This window comes from Vespa crabro, chromosome 13 (genome assembly GCF_910589235.1).
Source record: "Vespa crabro chromosome 13, iyVesCrab1.2, whole genome shotgun sequence".
NCBI lineage: Eukaryota > Metazoa > Arthropoda > Insecta > Hymenoptera > Vespidae > Vespa > Vespa crabro.
The window spans coordinates 120339-138934 of NC_060967.1; the positions used below are offsets into that span (position 1 = coordinate 120339).

Genomic DNA, 18596 nt, shown 5'->3' on the forward strand with positions numbered 1-18596 from the left:
CTGACTGTATATAACAAGATTTAATAATGTCGCTTTGTCAGACTTGAAATTTCTTTGCCCGAACGAATAAATTTGTTAGAATGTTCTAATAATGCTCTATCTTGCGAATCTGTAACATAAAATAATATCATTTTGTTTGATTCCGAATATGATGAAAGTTCCGCTAGATGGCACATGAATGGAAGTTTTGTGGAATTTTCCATCAGTAACGAAACAACTAATTGCTTTAACAGTTTATATTTCTACAGTGATGTAACGAAGATACGTATGCATGCGTATGCACATGTATATGCAAGCATCGAAGAAATATTAGAAAAGCAGATTGGAGGATTGTCCAATAGAAGCGCCCGAGTGCTCTTCTTTCGCTAGTCATCACTTCTTGCGTGAAGTTGACTCTACCTTACCGACATATCCTTATGGGGTTAAAAATAATTTAACGTTTGTTTTCATCAATAGATGGCAATAGTATATACGAATTATGGATGACTTAGACAGAAAGATGTGTCAAAGTAGGTTATGTGCCAAAGTATATAAATCTTGTCTTAATTTAATACTATTTGCATTTCACTAATAATAGATATAAATATATTAATTGCTTCCGAAGGACATGCAATAAAGGTAGTTATATATTAACATAAGGAATATAACGATAACTCCTAGCATCGTTGAAACTAATTTTATGATATATCATTAGAGTATTCTCATTGTGTAAAGATGCATTCAATTAATTTAATATAAAATTCAATAATGAAGATTTCAAATAACAAGGAAGAAGGTATGCAAGGGAACAAGGAAACTGTGAATCTTCTCGATCTTTTATCAGAAACAGAATCAGACATACCAGATTTAGTTCTAACGCCAAGAAAAAAGAAAGTTAAACGGTGAGAATAAATATCAATAGTAATATTCGATATGATACAAGTAAAAATAAAAATTTTCATAGATCATTTGTTATTATGATATGATATTTATGTTATAGGAGATATAGGCAAGGAAGTACCGTTAAGATTAAAGACAGCGACATATGTGGTTGCAATAGGTCCGACATGAGAATCATATCGTTATGGGTAGTAGCCTTATTGATAACATTTTGGTTGATAGCTTTATCCTGGCTAGCTGCAATTTTATATGGGGAAATCGAAAGGATGGACACATCTATAAAATTGGGTAAGTGACATTAAAATATATCTGTAACATTTTTTAATACATTAATACTTTTGATCCATAAATATACATACATATCTACATCTATGCGTAGCATGTTTAATGGAAATTAATATGTAAATATAAATTATTAGTAGTCGAATAAAATATTCTGGAACTAATTGTAACGAATTAATTGATGAATGTTTGTTTATGAATCGTGCGAAAAAATAATTGATAATCGTTTAAATATATTCCTATTATCGTTTTTATAATACGCGTGTGTACTTTGATATTTTATATAATATTAGCTATTACTTATTCGATGTTAAGAATTTCGGTATGAAAGTAGTACGAATAGGGTTTTTATCGTACGAAGCAGCAACCCCTAGCGGTAGGAATGGAATTGTTCCTCGCGTAAAGGGGCAACCCCTTCTTTCGTCAGTCGATATCAGAGAGACGACGAGTGGCGGGCGGGCGAGTCTCGCGCGTGTGTGTGTGTGTGTGTTTGTATGTATGTATGTATGTGTGTATGTGTGATCATGTGTGTGTCAATAGTGTGGCCTCCACGGAAATCGTTCGTCCATTTGGCACAACGACGTTTATTTTCTCCTTTTAAGTTCTAACGCGGCCTAAATTTATTTTTCAAATCGAATATATGCGTGCTCATTCATTCATACGTTTGTGCTTGGATATTAAGTTGCAACTGTCATGAAAAAAAGAAAGATGATATCTTTTATCGTGTGAAATATTTGCAAAACGTGTAATAGTTTACGATCGATTATTACGAGAGCGAGAGAGAGAGATATGTATTACATATAATCGTTCGTTCAACACGACATTTAATTTCTTCATTTTATAAACGATCCAACGGGACACGAAGGATATCGAATTTGAATCTTTTGAAGATTCGATTAAGTATCATAGATTATTACGACGACCAATCGATTTCATCGTGTCAATTACGAATGATTTCACAACGTCAAGAGGGTGGGCGGTAGTGAGAGAAATAAGAATAGCGTTAAAAAGAAAGAAAATTATATAGAAATATAATATATTTTACGTGTTTTACGGACTACTATATCCGTATTGTGTCTTCAACTTTTGTACAGAGTATAAAAGTTCGAATCGATGAGAATAAGACTTTTATAATTCATTTCCAACGCGGTCGACACGACTCGAAAGATAAAACGAAACAGTTACCTTTTATGTCACGACAATATCACCGTCGGATTCAAACGATGTTAAGGCCGAATGGGTTTTTTTAATCAAAGAAAAACGTGTGCCGAAAGTGTTTCGCGATAGATAACATCGCCAGTTAACATTACATTGGTTATCGTACGCTCTGATGACAACTTCCACGATAAAAAAGAAAAAAAACGCTTAACACGATAAGTATTTTTCGGTCGTGAAAGCGCAAAACCAGTCTTATGTCAAATTCGTAAGTCGTAACAATTGCCGACGTATCTCGTATTTAAAACAGTGAAACGAAACGAAACGAAACGAAACGAAACGAAACGATTATATGAAATAAAAAATTGATCGGCCATTGAATAATTAAGAAAAAAACAAATCGTGAAGTTTTTCGTTAACGTTTCATGAAAATATTTTGTTAAGCTTTCGAATGAACGTATTCTACAAGTGCCTTGCTCGAATGAAATAGATTATTGACCGCATACTATTGATATGTAATTTACAAGGAAAAAAAGGAAAACGCGTCAAGGTGGGATTTTGAGATAACGTTATTATCAGAACGAGATAACGATGTACATATGTCCAAGAGGAAATATCTATATATATATATATACACGTACGTATGTGGATTGTCGTCCCTTATGATCCGACAATAGTTTCTATTTACAAGTATCAAATTGAAATCAAACATTGAAATAGCAATTTACATATATTTCCTGAGGACGAGAGAAAAAAAAAGAAAAAGAACAATAATATTATTTCGCTTACTATATCGTCACCTTTTCATTCTCTTACGGTCTTTGATTACTTGATATTCGTTATCATTCGTCATAGACGGAAAACAGTCTGGCCTGGTTTCGCGATAGAGACGAAAGCAAGCAGTAAATTGTTTCGACGAAAACTTCGAGCAAGTTCACTTGTCCACGCATGCACCCACGCAGGCATACACATACAATAGATCGTTGTACATAGTCACGTGTATTTGATTTTAAAACGGCAAGGAAGAAGACAGACATACGTCGGCGAAGACGTTCTTGATTTTCCTATGTATGTGTATGCGTTGTAACAAGTTATACACATGTGTATGCACACACACACACACACACACACACACACAGACAGAATGAGTCAGCATTTATTAGCGTCTGAAATAAATTTTTATTGGGGATAAAAAAAAGTGAAGAAGAAGCAAAGAAAAAAGAAATAAAAGAAACGTGACCTATAATTTCTTCGGTTGGCCAATAAAAAAAGTCAATAATCGTGTCTATATGATTTTTCGTTGAAACATTTTTGAACTACCGAACAAAAGAGTTATTTCAAGTTTGAGAGTAATTATTGACTCACCCTGTATGCACAAGACAAACACAATGGAACACGTGTATAACAGAGCGGAGCATCTATAGCGTGTCCATAAGATGTGCGCGTTTTCCTAAGAAGGCGCGCTTACCTGCTGTTATTGTTGGCCACCAATTTGATGATAAGAGCTTCTCAGTAGTGTCGCGACAATGTTCGGTCGTAAATGCATCGTTTTTTAATCGCTCCGTATCGCCCGTAATCGTTGATTATAGCCTCTTGATAAATTTCACCATCGTGACCATCGTTTTAAGTGTCGTTATTTCGTTTTAGAAGAGCGATAACGAATGCGTCGACGACGAGAAAAGTTTTAAATATTGCCGACTACGAAAAAATATAATATAATATATTTGTATTCCTTCCTTTTCGTCTTCCCCGTTATTGTTCTTCGCAATGAACGTACTCTACTTAATAAAAAATTGATAAACAAGCAGTATTTACATTAATATCGTTACTTTATATCGAATGCGTGAGTCATTATATTATTTCAACTCGTATCACAATAATATCTCCTTTCTCGTCTCTACGTTAATATTCTTTATATATAGGTGCAAAAATTAATATTAAAAAGTATAGTTCTATCAGCGACATTAATAAAGGTAAAGCGAGTATAAATGAAGCGAACAAAAAAGGTTTAAATTTCGATGGATTGGTAATTTCACGTCTTATTCGTTATAATTTCTCTGTATAATTTTTAATACGGTGTGCATTGTTGTTACGTGCCAAAAAGAAAAAAAAAAAGAAAAGAAAAGATTATGGACGTCGTTTCTGTACGGAAACTGATAAAGGAAATTGATATGCATACGTATGTTAAATTAAGTAAAATAATAGGTAAGATCTTTGGATGAACGAACATGACCTTCCATGGATTATTCTCAAACTATCATCACGAAACTTCATATCATCGAACGTGAAGAAGAAGTATAGGACATTTTTTAGCCGCAATGACACCATGAACAACATGGTTTAGCAATTAAAGGCTATAAAAAAAAAAGTCAATGATTATAATATAACTCTGTATTATAAACTTGACAACTACCTCGAGATATTATACCTCGGCATAAGGATAATAAGTATATGTAAATCAAGGAGACGAAGGAGGAGTGTTTACTTGAGATGGACTCGGTAGCGGTTACGGTTCCGCTTCGTCAACCAACGAAGAAAATGAAGAAACGTAAGGAATTGGATGCTCTTGCACCTCCACATGCCGTTTCCAGAAGAACTTCCGGCAAACGTAGTTCTCAGGTATGATGTATTTATCTTTAAACAGAATTACATTACGTTAGAATTACTTTGGTATTGCCTTTTTTTAAAAATAATTATTTATCTTGCAGGAATTATTGACGGATAGCAGTGACGAACGTTCAGAATATTGGAACACGTCTACAAGAAGCAGCCGCAAATGCAGAGGAAGAAGGAGCCAAGCTTGTCCGGGATTTCTTAAGGCTTGTAGTGCCTTTTTGGCATGCGCTTCTGTCTTAGCTACTGCTAGCTTAATATGGCTTTTCATTGACGTTCGTCAACAACTCACCGCCTTAAGAACGGAATTGGATCAAGGTATTGCTGGGAACGAATCCCATTGCGGTCGTTGTACATTGAAAATTTACGATAATAAAAATATCGGCCTTTCTTTTTCTTCCTCTTTTCTTACATATAAAAGGATCTATGTAATCTATATATAGGATCGTTGTAAATTAGTTCCAGAATGATATCGCAAAATGTGCTTCTGTAAAAATTTCACAGATATTATCTCACCTTATAATAATCATCGATCATTTGTATTAAATAACGACGTGGTTCAAGACTCTTGTAAAAGAGAGTCTCCTCCATTATTACAATGGCGCTCGTTTAATCTTTCACGAGATCCTTCTATCTTTATCGCATTGCAGTAATTGCCGGAAACGAGGGTGTTCCTGATGCTTTGCAAAAATGTCATTCCATGTCGAGGGATCTGCAAAATAATCAAACCGTCATTTTCTCTCATTTGTCGGATCTTAGATTTCAAATAAGCAATGTCACGATTCAGGTAAATACGTCATATCGTCTTAATATACTTGTTATTTTCTAGTATTTGATACTTCTAATAAGAACTCATTGCAGTTAGTAAACATACAACATGGATTGCATCAAGTTCAAGAATGGGTGCACGCTGCGCCAGAGCTTGCTAATGTTCCTAAAGATTTGAAAGCACTTTCGACGACCGTTGTTTCATTGGGCAGTCAAATAAGAGATTTGGATTCAACTGTAACAACATTAAAAGAAACTAATACGCGCCTACAAAACGTTCAAACTACTGCGTTACAAAATATCAGCAGCGTACAGGTAAAATTTATTACATCGAATAAGTGGGCATAGCTTTGAAAAAAATTTAATTCCTTTCTCGTGGATCATTATTACAGCACGCTCTTTCTGAATTAATCAATATAACGCAAAAGCCTCAAATCTTAACTACCAACGAAACCAAACTGAAAACCGAAGAATTAAATGCCGCGATATTGCGTGTAACAAATAACTTGACGCACGTCAATGAAACTCTATCAAGAACTCTTCAATGGACTAGCGAAGATCAGAAAAAAGATCATGTAAATTTACAGTGAACTACATTTATTAGATTAACCAATAATATTCGTTGGTAATAATTTGGTCGCATTGTTTCAGAAAATATTGAATTCCCTCTTGGATACGACCCAAAATGTTAGCACAAAGGTTATATCATTGGAAGGAGAATATGCAAAAGTGTCTGAACAAATAACTACATTGCCATCATTAACAGAACAAGTATATAATATTTTCTTGTTGTCAATTAACGTCATTTAAAGGTCTACTTAGATGTTTTCTTTTTTTTTTTTTTTCCCCCCCCTTAGGTCGAACGAATATATGCAGCCAACGTTGAATTGAACGATAGACTAAAACGTTTGGAACAATCTTATATTTCTGTAAAAAATTCGACCACTGCTATGTTAAATACGATAACGAAAATGAAAAATGACAAGAGAATTGTTAACGATCAAGATGATACAACAGAAATGCCCATCGAAGGTACGTAAACCGATGAGAACATTTTTTCAAAGAGATTTTATGATAAGTTCTAAATTCTTTCTTGTTTTTTTTTTTTTTTCTTGTTTTCTTTTTCCTTTTTTTTTTCTTCTTCTTCTTCTTCCAGGAAGTCAAAATGTTCAGAGGATAGGCACAAACACTTAAATATAAGATAGATATAGGTAGAGTATAAATAATATTTCCAATATTGTGATTTTCAAAAATAGCTCCTGCACGTATGATAAAGCAGTCTGTAGGCAACGTAAAAAGAGATGTGTAATTGTAAATATTAATAAAATAGGAAACTATTCATTTAGCAGGAATTACGTATTTAAACTCTGGGTTATGTATGCACGTCAAAGAAAAGGATGTTATGTCGAAGTATGTAATGAGCATTACATATTATTAAATGAACGTTCTGCAAGTATCTCGTGACCTGGAGGAAAGAATCTATACCAAGCAATAATTTGTACAATTACACAATATTGATATTCTGATACATACATTGAAAGTACATACGTTTGGAAATACTTACAAAGTACAAAATCTACAAGTTCTCATCTTTGTCTACACTTTAGTTGAATGAATTTCTATTGGTATAACATTAGTTAGACATCACGAAGCTAGCCCCATATAATATATCCATTAGATATACATGATTTTTTCAATTTGCAAATTTAAAAGTTCTTTCTTTAAATAATTACTTCAAAATTACAATTATTGCCACCTAATCATTTCCTCGATTTATCAACTCGGTTCATCATAACGGAACGTTTGTTCTGCACGATAATATACTTAGAGTAGTATTGTTTATAAGTCTACAAAGAGGCACAGATGAGTGCTATTTTTTACGACAATCTATACAAAACGTGGTCAGATAAAATTAATCAAAACTACGCACATTAAACAACATTCGCAGTATTATACCTAATTCGTCCAAAGCATAAGTCTTGCATATTGTATGTCATAACTTTAGTGCAGTACGTCGATTTTATCATCTTTATCACACATTTCTATTAAGTAGTCTTTATCGATACGTATAATAATTAACTATTACCTAAAGACTGTTATTTTCTCGTTAAAATTTTGATCGAACTAATAGTCAAAGGAAATACCATGATCAAAACACATAATATAATTCCAAGTGCTTTTGATGCTGGATTAACCCCAAGAAAAGTAAAAAAAAAAGATTCGATTGGCCGTCACGCTATGAATCAATTAAATTTCACTATTTGTACATTTGTAAATTATTAAATAATCATTTAATTAATACGCAGTAATATACGAGATAAATCTATAGTGTGTGACCTTGATATAAAATGAGTGTGCATAACGAAATGGCGCATTGCTAGGCTATACCTATGTTGAAAAAGGGTTAATAAAAACTTGAACGTTAAAGTAACGCAATATTTTCACTCTCATATTCATTTCCAATTCAGTCTCATAATTTGTTTGATTTCTTCTTTAAACTTGGCATTATGTTTCACACAATTATTAATTATTTGCATATTATTTCATAACGACAACTTCACGATCGTATCGAAAAATGGCGCGCAAAAGGTAGAAGGGGGATGTGATGATGACGAATGAATGGCTAGAAAAGCGAAGGGAGAGAGAGCGGGTGGGGATACGCGCGAGAGCTTGAAACGGGATAGGTGCGTTTACGTCTGACGTCTATTTTGTGATTGGCCACGTGCTCCAATAGCGACATTTATTAAAATGGCGCGTGTTCAATTTTTAATCTGTGGAACTTTCTCTTTATCTTTTTAACCTCATCGAAATAGAAAACGGATTTCAATTTATCACTATTTTGATGTAAAGAAAAACTTTAATATAATGATATAAAAATATACGATCTAATTAGAATACTTTGATATTTTTATAACGAAGCCAAAAATTAGATCATACTTTCTTTACTTTGTCATTGGTCGCTGCTTCGTTCGATCGACCAATCGGTGACGTGTGCGCGAACGATGCTAGCGACTCTAGCGGAATATTGGGACAAGTCCGTCACAGTCTGCTGACAGAGCTCGTACCACGCTCGTCAAGAGGAAAAATCAAAACAATGAACATGGCGGAGCCGAGCAACGAGGCTGCCTCCTCGAGCAGCGTTTCAGAGCAGGCCGCGTCGGTTGCACCGATGCGAGACGAGCTTGAAAAGGTCGAGGATTTCCTCGAGCCCGACAAGAAGCGTCGTAAGCAGGTGCGCGGCGATGGGAAAACCGAGCAGAAGTTGGAGCACCGATTGGGCGGCATCCTCTGCTGCGCAGTTTGTCTTGATCTGCCCAGGGCGGCCGTCTATCAGGTAAGTTTACGGTGCTCCTATCTTAAAAAATGAAGAAAGAAAAGCTTTTTATATTGATTACGATCGATCATATGCAATTTGAGTTTGTGCGAGATTTCCCGATCGTGCATCGGTTCTTCCACCCACGTTTTTAATAACATGGAATGTCTGGCCATTGTCCTTGCGCGCGACATTTCTTCCTTTTGCATATACTTATATATATATATATATATATATATATATAGTGTGTGTGTGTGTGTGTGTGTGTGTGTGTATATATGTGGGTCTGTGTGTGTGTGTGTGTGTGTGTGTGTGGTATTATATGCTGCACACGTACGTATATAAACGAATGTGCGTCATATTACGTACGTGTGTGTGGATATGCTCTGTGGTGTATATATATATATATATATATATATGTGTGTATTACTACGTAGTTATTTCCTTCGATTTTCAGCTCTCACTGCCATTAGATAATTTTCAATTTTTCAAGTTAAACTCTTCAAACGAACGTTTTCCTTTCTTCGATATTGACTTGTTGCGGTCATTCACCTACAATAGCCGCATTCGACGAGTTTGCTAATTCGATTATAATTAGAGTCAGCGGGTAATTAGCGATATTATGGTGATTTGGTCCTGTGGTAGTCGCTGACTTCTCTCGGGTATTTTTTTTTATAAGGATCCAAAAGAAATTCTCTTTTCTATTTCTTTTTTTTTTTACGTTCGTATTGTCTACGTATAATTAAATTAAGTGAATAAATTACGTGAAAAGAAAGAAAACAAAAAAATTAATCATTAAATTTTTTGAGCGTTTTTCTTTTTAATTTTTCTATTTTTTAATTATTTTTTTTTTTATATCAACACTATCATAACCATCATGACATAAAAATAAATAACTTTTGAGGTTAGATTACTTGCGCTCTCTGGATATATAAAAATAGGTATTTGCAATTATTATTAAATATTGGATATTTTGTTTCAATTTATTTAATTAGAAATGTATATTAGATAATATAGTATCTACGCATAACATTGCATATTATTGGTATATTGTTTTCTTTCTTTCTTTTTTTCTTTTTTTTTTTTTTTTTCCTTTACTAATTCACTGGAAATATACATTATAAACTAAAGGTAAGGAGAAAAAGTTTCGCAGGTAGGTAAACTTGTAATGCATTTCAGAAAAAAAGAAAACCAATAGATAATATGTAATTTATAGAGTGAAAAAAAAAAGAAAAAAAAAAAAAAAAAAGAAAATGTCGATTACCATGCTATTAATTTTGACAAAACTACAATAATAGAATGAATTTTCTAAAACTCTGTTCCAACTAATGGTATTTTAAAAAAGCATGGTTAAAAGACGATTGTATTTAACTATATAAATTTTAATACACATAAGGGTCACGAGGAAAATAAGAAGAAAGTGTTTCAGTTCTTACTTAAATTTTTCTTTCTACAGTCTCAGATAATTATTGTAGGTTATACAGTAGAAAATGTATTGTTTTTAAACGTGATCAAATATATGTATATATGTATGTAGATATTACATACACATTAATTTACCTCAATTATAAATCAATATTTATCACATTCGTATGTAATATATATTGATTTATAATTGAAGATAAATCATATATAATGTTTTAAGAAGTACTTAAAGAAATGTTTTTTAATGGAGTCTTATTACTTGCTATTTAATAATTAATATGTATATATATATCCATGCATGTACATATAGTACTTTGAACTGAATCCTGACAACAAAATGTTGCCAGTCACAACCGTTATTGATCCAAATTTCTTTTCCTTAAATTCTTTCTGTTCTTTTGTGAGAACACTTTTATTCAAAAGGATATGTATTTTGTATTTGAAAATATATTACCCGATGTTATTAACATACATATAATTTGGCTAATTGCCTGCCTTTGTTAGCAATACTGAAAGATATAACGAGCACATGAATAGTATTTATTGTACCATTTTGTAGACTAATGCAGCATAGTTTTAATTAACAAAGGTGACATAAATTAAACTTTTGTACATCCTTGTTTATAAATTTTTATATAGTTGCCTATACATCAGTTTTCTTTAGATAGAATCATATTAGAAATCAAATAGTTATTTTGTGCCTTCTTTAATCTCTTGAAAGAGCAATGATTAGGTAAGAGAATTGTAAGAGCCTATTAAATTGTTAGATCCATATAATCTTTTAGTACGTAATAACTATATCTGTTTTATATCGTCCAATATGTTTATTGTAAAAGGTTATGAAGGGCAAAGTCCAATAATATTTATCCGATAGTTGTTATAAATAAATGTGGGAATTGCAATGCCAACCAGTTATGAAAACGGCGAGAGCGTGAGAGTGCGAGAGAGAAAGCGAATTCTTGGAAAATCTGTACATCATGTATAGTTGAAGAGTATAAAAAGAATAAATGTTTTAAAGGTTATTAGTTAGTTATTTCACATAAAATATCCCTTTTCTCTGTTCCCATGCATCATTATCCTTTTTTCTTCCCATCTGTTGTCATTGTTGGCAGCATTAGAAATAGTAACATTGGCGGTATATCTATGTCACAATGTGTATAAGAAAATTTATGAATGAATACGTAAATTATTAATAGTATCCATATGATTTTGTGTTTCAGGTTGTAAAACATCAAAATCATGGTAATATACATGACTGTAGTCTTATTTTATTTTGACACTCATTATTATTATTATTATTATTAATAATAAATTTGTACTGTGTTTCTATTGATGATTGGGAAGTATAGTATCAGCAGAATAAACAAAAGTATGTAATGGGCTAATAAGAGTATTAGCCCAAAAGTAAAATGAAAAATGAAAAATGAGAAATGACAAATCTATCAAAGAGCCTTGGATAAATTTAAACTGCTAATACATACTTCACAGATACATGATAATTCCTTGCATTTGATTGAGAACATTTATAAATGTATCTATAAAAAAAAAAAAAGAAAAGAAAAGAAAAGAAAAGAAAAAGAAGAAAAAGAAAAAAAAGGAAAAAGAAAAAAAAAGAAAGAAAAAAAAAAAAAAAACAGAAAGAGAAAAAAAAGATCACATACAAAGTACATTAAGATGTATGTATTAATGCTTGTTACAATGATGTTCACAGTGTACTAATGGACACTTGATGTGTGCTGGTTGCTTCACTCATGTCCTCGCAGATGCCAGGCTACGAGATGAATTGGCTACCTGTCCTAACTGCAGAATTGAAATCAGCAAAACGTCTGCATCTCGAAATTTGGCAGTTGAAAAAGCGGTATCCGAATTGCCGGCAGAATGTCAATACTGCGCCAAGGAGTTCCCACGGAATTCCTTGGAACGTCACGAAGAAACGATGTGCGAGGAGAGGTAAATAAATGAAATAAAATTAAATGATACTCAAAGAATTCACAATCATTGTTATTTCATTAGAGATAATAATCATTGATCTTTCATATAGGATATCTAGTTGCAAATACAGTAGGATCGGTTGCCCATGGCGAGGTCCAAATCATGAAGGACCAGAGCACGAAGCACATTGCGTTCATCCTCATCGCACTGGGGCAGATGTTATGGAAGCTTTACGCGACATTGATGCTCGTACTTTAGAAGAACGTAGGCTCTATGACAATGTCTTTGATCTTTTGTCCTACGAAAAAATCACTTTCAATGGTCTGTATATGTCATTCATGTTGATGCTTACACTCACTTTCTGGTCACTCCCCCCCCCCCCCCCACCCTGCCCCACATTTTATTATTTATTTTAAAGAAATATGTATAGTTTCATATTTTTCATCTAGCAATATTTACTATGTTTTAATAATTTGATATTTTTTTTTTTTTTTAGATCTCCCCACTGTGAATAATCAAGTACTACCCTATTGTTCATTTTTCTTACTCTCATTGCTTGTATTACAGGGTATCGAAAAAGTTGTAGACATTTAAAGAATTCAATTAATTTTAGATTTACAAATGAAGCCGTACCGTACCGATGAATTTGTTCATAAATTGTTTTACGAAACATCTCGTTTCACGGCATTCAATAATCAATGGGTTGTGAAAGCAAGGATCAACAATAGCCAACGCGATCCTACTCAAAGTTCTGAACGCGATATAACTTATCAGGTATCTATCAATTATCGGTAATTGTAAAATCGACGAATTTCGCAATGAGACGAAACAATTGTAAATAATGTTAATTTGTTTGATAGTTGATTCTGAAAACGAAAACGACATATCCATTACCCCTGCACTATTTGATATTGAAAGGACCCTTTGGCGATATGAAAGTACAGCCAAGAATTCATAGATTTGAATTCACTGAACAAGACAACGAAAGTCCATATTTGCCTATACCATTACCAGATACGGCGGAGTGTAATAGACTTCTTGCTGCAAAAGCAATTAGTTTCAGGTGAGCTCCTTTGTAAAACTGATCACGATGTCCAATTGATTCATTAAAACATATCTACAGGTGTGTCTCTCTATGAAATACTTTTAAGAGAGAGTTTTTATTATTTTAGGTTAATAATGTTCCTGGCATCTAAATAAGAATATATTTGTTATCGTAATCTTACGACGTAACAGAATGCGATAACTCAATTTCTTAAGTAATAATTATAATGAAAATGTAGATCACAAAGAGTTAGAACCATTTATAGTAACAATGATGATAAAGCTTATAATATGATTATAAAGAAAGATGCTAATAACATTATAGCAGGCAAAAGTATATAATTGAAAAAAGTAAGTTATTAATTAAAGTATAATGTAAGGGAAAATACATAGAGCAGGCATTTGAAGATACAAACGATATCTAAGAGAATAATTTTCTTAGGTGATTTTCTCCCTGCTGTCTTTAATCGTGTGTGTTTGTAAATTCTAAAAGTAAAAGAAAGCTATCGTTGCAAAATCATGTAGAATCTTGTTAATCTATTGAATTATATTCGTGACTTTGAAAACGCATTTCTAAAGTTAGTTTACTACTTAGAATTACAGTGAATGTCGCAATGAGTTTGTTATCACCTTAACTCACGATTGGTAAACAAAACTTAATATATAGATTCACCTATTTATATACTAAGTGTTGTTGATGTAAAATCTTATATTATTGTAATAATATACATTTAAATAAATTTATTATAATGATGAAGAAATTGTAAACTATGTGCATGTGATGTACCTGTTCGTAACAGGAAAAGGTTTTGTGTTGCTTTTCTTATGGTTGCGTTTTTAACTGGCTTTATTCGATCGTCGAATATGAAAGAGGTCTTTCCAGGAGGATTATAAACAAAAATTTCGATATAAAGAAAACAAAGTTTGTTCTACGAAACGATTTGTAATCTAGCTGTCGATAATAAAAAGCAAAGAAAAACAAAACAAAACAGAGGCTATCGAATCTCTTGGGTTGTTTTGGATAAATTCTTTCGGACGATTAAGAGTATTTTTCTCTCTCTCTCTCTCTCTCTCTCTCTCGTTGTTTTCTCAAGCGTCGTCGAGTCGATCGTGATGAAATGTTTTTGTCGAATTGTAGTAAGGCAACCTACGTAAATATAAACAAAATATTTGTTTTCAAACACGTAATCACGTTGCAAAACTTAAGTCATTTCCATATAAACAATTTGTATTTCGATGAACGCGCCAAGTGTATTCTGATTGGACGAATTTATTATCGTACGATTTTATTTACACGCCAAGTAATTGAATTGTTTGGGATACGTTATGAAAGTTTGTTTTATATAAGGAGCCGCTATTAGCCTCTAGCTAGTTTAGTAACACAGCGAAGGTGCTTCTTTAGATATCATTGGACCGATCAAAAGGTTCTCTCGTGCGAGAGTGCATTGCAACGACTCAAGTCGGCTTTAAACGATTTAGTTTATAAAGGTTATAACTATTGACGTGGAACGTGAATTGAAACAATATCGAAGATTGTTAGTTCTCTGTTTTTTTTTCCTTTTTTTTCATCCCCGGATTTTAAGAAGAAATTTTTAATACGCCGTTCTTTTTTTCTTGTTACTCTTTCCACTACTATTAATATTGTTATTGTCATTATTATCGACGACCACTCGATGTCGCTAAACAGGCCTATTGCACACTGCCATCGATGTATCTCTCTGACAAGGTAAAAAAAAAAAAAGAAAAGAAAAGAAAATACAACTTTTTTCTATCGATTCGATCTTCCGCTCGCTCATATACTATTTTTAGTTTAATCCAATTTGCTCTACGTCACCTGTATACGCATATATTTAGCCAATGTTAGGATTGCGATGTTAGCGTTTCGATTGCGAATTTATTTTACGAATTATTCTTTTTAATTATTCGATTGACAATTAAATTAAATTTTAATAATTTAACGTGTCCATAAAATATAGTTCGTCAATGATTAAAAACTGATACCAAACTATTTCGCCTCGCTTTTTTCATTATTATATTAAATAAGAGAAAAAAGAAACATTAATTTTGATTAATGATCGAACGATTGCGTTAATGTTACCGTATGATTAATTCAATGAACGTAGAAATGAAAATAAAGATCATGACTCAGTCAATATTACGAAGAGGTGGAACCATATTACGAGGTAAAATCTCATTCGTGATTTTGTTGATCAGCTGATCACGAGAATATGGCGGCCGTCATAGTAGTGATGAAAAGTTCGGATTAAAACTATTTCTTAGTTTTAAAACGCAATGACAATGTATTAAATTAGAGCGATTGAGAGACATTTATTTAGAGCTAAAATTTGGAGGAAATTATTATTAAATTTCATTATGGCGAATATTAAGGTACAAAAACGTTCGTATTAAATCTGTTGTCTACGTTTATGAGTGTAAATCTTATAAAGTTTATTGATTTTGATTAGAATCTCTTTGTAATATAATCTAATAGGTGATTTTTATATTTGTATTAAGTGTTTCGTACCTTTTTGGATCGCAGACAATTGACAGATAGCGCGACAGGTAAAGGTTCCCAAAAACAGATAACAGATTTGTGGAAAAAACTTTTCTTATCCGTAAGGAACGTAAAGAAGGAAAACATGTCAATGCAAAATCATTCAAAACTGTTTGCTCAGATAAAAGATTACTTAAACAAATTTGGTTATGAGAAAAATCTTCAAATGATTTTGTCCAAATATTGGATAGAATTGGTACAAAAGATAGCATATATCCAGGGAGATACCATTAGAAAATTATTGTTTATTGGGGCTCAGAAACAATCGGATAAAATAATAAAAGAAGAGAAAAGTAATTTTGAAAAAAGTGTTCTTACGGTAACAACGGAACGGGAAGAAGAAATTAACGAAAAGACCATTATTGATAATAGAAAGCTCGTAGAAAAGCTGATAGAAAGTCCAACAGTTCAAAAGGTATAAATATTCTGTAATATATACAAAATTACATACTAGACCCATCGGTTATATTTCTTTATTACAGGAAGATTTTAAGCTGAGCAATACTAACGTTAAATTACATTTAAAAGAGTTAACTTATTTACCGCAAATTTTTACTGCTTTAATATTGAAATTAACGAACAAGGCAAAAGAGAGCGGTTTAACGTCTACGCCAAAGTGGAAGATAAACGTTACCAGTAATATTTCAAAGCATAGTATTATTTCGAGAACGCGACATGTATTGACCAGTATTGTAAACGCCGAGTCGAGTGCCTCAAAGTGCAGAAGAATTGAAGATCTATTGGCACACATTGATCGTTATCCGGAAGCTCGACATTATGCGATCAAGGAAGGAGCTATAAGTACTTTGCTAAGAATACGGCAGACGAATAATGATGAAAAAATTCAAGGTTTTTCTTTAACATTAATTTTAGATATATATATATATATATAAAAGATATATCCGTCATTCCATTTTATTTTCTTCTTTTTCCTCTGCAGGATCAATCAGAGAATCATTAGCAATAATGGGTTATAACGATCCTCCGACTGGACGTGGAATTAGAATTCTTTCTATAGACGGAGGAGGAATTCGGGGTGTTCTCGTTATAGAAATGTTAAAGAAATTGGAAGAATTGACTGGAAAGAAAACGCATGAGATGTTCGATTATATATGCGGTGTCAGTACAGGAGCTATTATTGCCACCACGTTAGGTATTTCAATAATAATCTTTTTTTCTTTTATTTTATTTCTTACATTTCGCATAGAGATTAATCTCTATTGTTCGAAATACAGCCGTACCGAAGGAATCGGACGAAGGTATACACTAGTACCTTTTTTTTTTACCACCTCTAAAATTGATCCTTCTTTTATAATTTGCATTGCTTTTTAAATGAGGTAATATAAAGTTGTTGTTGTTGTTGTTGTTGCCGCTGCCGCTTTAGGAGGGCTTAAGAGAAAGTCATTAGATGAAGTCTCCGACTTGTACAAGGAAATGAGTACTAAAGTGTTTACACAGAGTGCCATAAAAGGTACTAGTAGCCTGGTGTGGAGTCACGCTTATTATGATACAGCACTGTGGGAGAAATTATTACGGGAAACAATAGGTGATAAACCCCTCATAAAGACGAATCGTGATCCTAATTCTCCGAAGGTATGTTTTATTTAGAGCACATTGATAAACATTTACAAATAGAACTTTTTTTTTTACATAACAAAGTTGTTTCTAGTTCTCAGCTGTATCAGCGGTAGTTAATCATGAACGCGTAATGGCTTATGTATTCCGAAATTATACATTGCCCCACAGAATTGAAAGTCAATACATGGGTTCGCATAAACATGCATTATGGGAAGCAGCAAGAGCCTCAGCAGCGGCTCCGAGCTATTTCGAAGAGTTTAAACACGGAGAATACCTTCATCAGGATGGAGGTAATCGTTCGCATTTTATCCATTGTAATGTATCCATTAAATATAATATTATGACGTAAGTAACGATCTTTTAGGTATATTGGTAAATAATCCGTGTGCAGTAGCAATACACGAGGCAAAACAATTATGGCCGAATAGTTCAATTCAATGTGTCATTTCATTTGGCACTGGAAGAACGCCAAACAGAATCTCTGATACTGATTCCACGTCGGTGGAAGTAGCCATTTCAAGTTGGAAAGAAAAATTTTATAAAATATTGGATAGCGCTACTGATACCGAAGGTAAATAATAAAAGTAATAATTTGAAGGCGCTTATCTTCGCTGATTCAATTGATTATTTTTCAATTATTTCTAGCTGTACACACAATGTTGAATGATCTTCTACCTGACCACGTCTACTTTAGATTCAATCCATACCTTACTGAAATGTTATCTATGGTAGAAATAAGACCTGAGAAAGTAAGTCAACTGGAGCAAGATGCAAGAATGTATATACGCAGGAACGAAGAGAAATTTGAGAAGGCTGCTATGGCATTATCTCAAACAAGATCAATGCAACAGAAATTATTGGATTGGATCACTTTACAGAAAAGAATAGCTGGTCTTTAAACTATATTCATAATAGTAACAGATCGCATTCCACGAATTAGAACTTGAAGAGAGTATTTATTTTGAGTAATGCAAATGTTATTTCGAAATATGACAGATGTTCTACTTAACGATTATGATTTTCCAATTACATATTGTAAATATTTTCCTTTTT

At 32.8% G+C, this 18596-nt stretch overlaps 4 protein-coding genes across 19 annotated transcripts; all 4 read left to right on the forward strand.

The window, feature by feature from the left end:
* The first annotated feature begins 462 nt into the window (after nucleotides 1-462).
* On the forward strand, nucleotides 463-8128 carry LOC124428665. Of its 13 annotated transcripts, none has more exons than XM_046972993.1 (10): nucleotides 1577-4159; nucleotides 4239-4342; nucleotides 4522-4935; nucleotides 5025-5247; nucleotides 5580-5716; nucleotides 5791-6012; nucleotides 6090-6272; nucleotides 6349-6468; nucleotides 6555-6729; nucleotides 6854-8128. In XM_046972993.1, the coding sequence occupies exons 3-10, from the start codon at nucleotides 4807-4809 to the stop codon at nucleotides 6889-6891; spliced, it is 1227 nt and encodes a 408-aa protein (XP_046828949.1). In that variant the 5' UTR covers nucleotides 1577-4159; nucleotides 4239-4342; nucleotides 4522-4806; the 3' UTR covers nucleotides 6892-8128. The 13 variants fall into 13 exon arrangements, with proteins under 13 accessions (XP_046828956.1, XP_046828957.1, XP_046828954.1 ...); XM_046972995.1 differs by having other exon boundaries at nucleotides 1577-2584; XM_046973000.1 differs by lacking the exons at nucleotides 1577-4159; nucleotides 4239-4342; nucleotides 4522-4935; nucleotides 5025-5247 and adding exons at nucleotides 463-618; nucleotides 695-881; nucleotides 980-1167.
* Nucleotides 8129-8274: 146 nt separating this feature from the next.
* Nucleotides 8275-11712, forward strand: LOC124428784 (cysteine and histidine-rich protein 1 homolog). The gene is made up of 2 exons (XM_046973279.1): nucleotides 8275-9031; nucleotides 11656-11712. Exons 1-2 carry the CDS (start codon nucleotides 8792-8794, stop codon nucleotides 11710-11712), a joined length of 297 nt encoding a protein of 98 aa, XP_046829235.1. The 5' UTR covers nucleotides 8275-8791.
* A 452-nt stretch (nucleotides 11713-12164) lies between these two features.
* On the forward strand, nucleotides 12165-13567 carry LOC124428785 (cysteine and histidine-rich protein 1 homolog). The gene is made up of 5 exons (XM_046973280.1): nucleotides 12165-12385; nucleotides 12477-12688; nucleotides 12981-13141; nucleotides 13228-13430; nucleotides 13540-13567. Exons 1-5 carry the CDS (start codon nucleotides 12165-12167, stop codon nucleotides 13565-13567), a joined length of 825 nt encoding a protein of 274 aa, XP_046829236.1.
* Nucleotides 13568-14759: 1192 nt separating this feature from the next.
* On the forward strand, nucleotides 14760-18552 carry LOC124428662 (calcium-independent phospholipase A2-gamma-like). 4 transcript variants are annotated; one of them, XM_046972976.1, is made up of 9 exons: nucleotides 14760-15137; nucleotides 15951-16380; nucleotides 16448-16814; nucleotides 16906-17118; nucleotides 17201-17224; nucleotides 17350-17558; nucleotides 17635-17833; nucleotides 17908-18114; nucleotides 18189-18552. In XM_046972976.1, the coding sequence occupies exons 1-9, from the start codon at nucleotides 15085-15087 to the stop codon at nucleotides 18440-18442; spliced, it is 1956 nt and encodes a 651-aa protein (XP_046828932.1). In that variant the 5' UTR covers nucleotides 14760-15084; the 3' UTR covers nucleotides 18443-18552. The 4 variants fall into 4 exon arrangements, with proteins under 4 accessions (XP_046828932.1, XP_046828934.1, XP_046828933.1 ...); XM_046972977.1 differs by lacking the exon at nucleotides 14760-15137 and adding an exon at nucleotides 15144-15809 and having other exon boundaries at nucleotides 15926-16380; XM_046972979.1 differs by lacking the exon at nucleotides 14760-15137 and adding an exon at nucleotides 15145-15799.
* Nucleotides 18553-18596: the final 44 nt, after the last annotated feature.

Bases quoted from the DNA above. Each gene is read 5' to 3' on its own strand.
- LOC124428665 (XM_046972998.1), top strand. From the start codon at position 4,807: ATGGACTCGGTAGCGGTTACGGTTCCGCTTCGTCAACCAACGAAGAAA. The intron at 4,936-5,024 runs GTATGATGTATT...TTTATCTTGCAG, and splicing joins CCGGCAAACGTAGTTCTCAG to GAATTATTGACGGATAGCAG. The intron at 6,013-6,089 runs GTAAAATTTATT...TCATTATTACAG, and splicing joins AAAATATCAGCAGCGTACAG to CACGCTCTTTCTGAATTAAT.
- LOC124428784 (XM_046973279.1), top strand. From the start codon at position 8,792: ATGAACATGGCGGAGCCGAGCAACGAGGCTGCCTCCTCGAGCAGCGTT. The intron at 9,032-11,655 runs GTAAGTTTACGG...TTTGTGTTTCAG, and splicing joins CCAGGGCGGCCGTCTATCAG to GTTGTAAAACATCAAAATCA.
- LOC124428785 (XM_046973280.1), top strand. From the start codon at position 12,165: ATGTGTGCTGGTTGCTTCACTCATGTCCTCGCAGATGCCAGGCTACGA. The intron at 13,142-13,227 runs GTATCTATCAAT...TTTGTTTGATAG, and splicing joins AACGCGATATAACTTATCAG to TTGATTCTGAAAACGAAAAC. The intron at 13,431-13,539 runs GTGAGCTCCTTT...TTATTATTTTAG, and splicing joins GCAAAAGCAATTAGTTTCAG to GTTAATAATGTTCCTGGCAT.
- LOC124428662 (XM_046972976.1), top strand. From the start codon at position 15,085: ATGTCGCTAAACAGGCCTATTGCACACTGCCATCGATGTATCTCTCTG. The intron at 17,834-17,907 runs GTAATCGTTCGC...ACGATCTTTTAG, and splicing joins ATACCTTCATCAGGATGGAG to GTATATTGGTAAATAATCCG. The intron at 18,115-18,188 runs GTAAATAATAAA...AATTATTTCTAG, and splicing joins TAGCGCTACTGATACCGAAG to CTGTACACACAATGTTGAAT.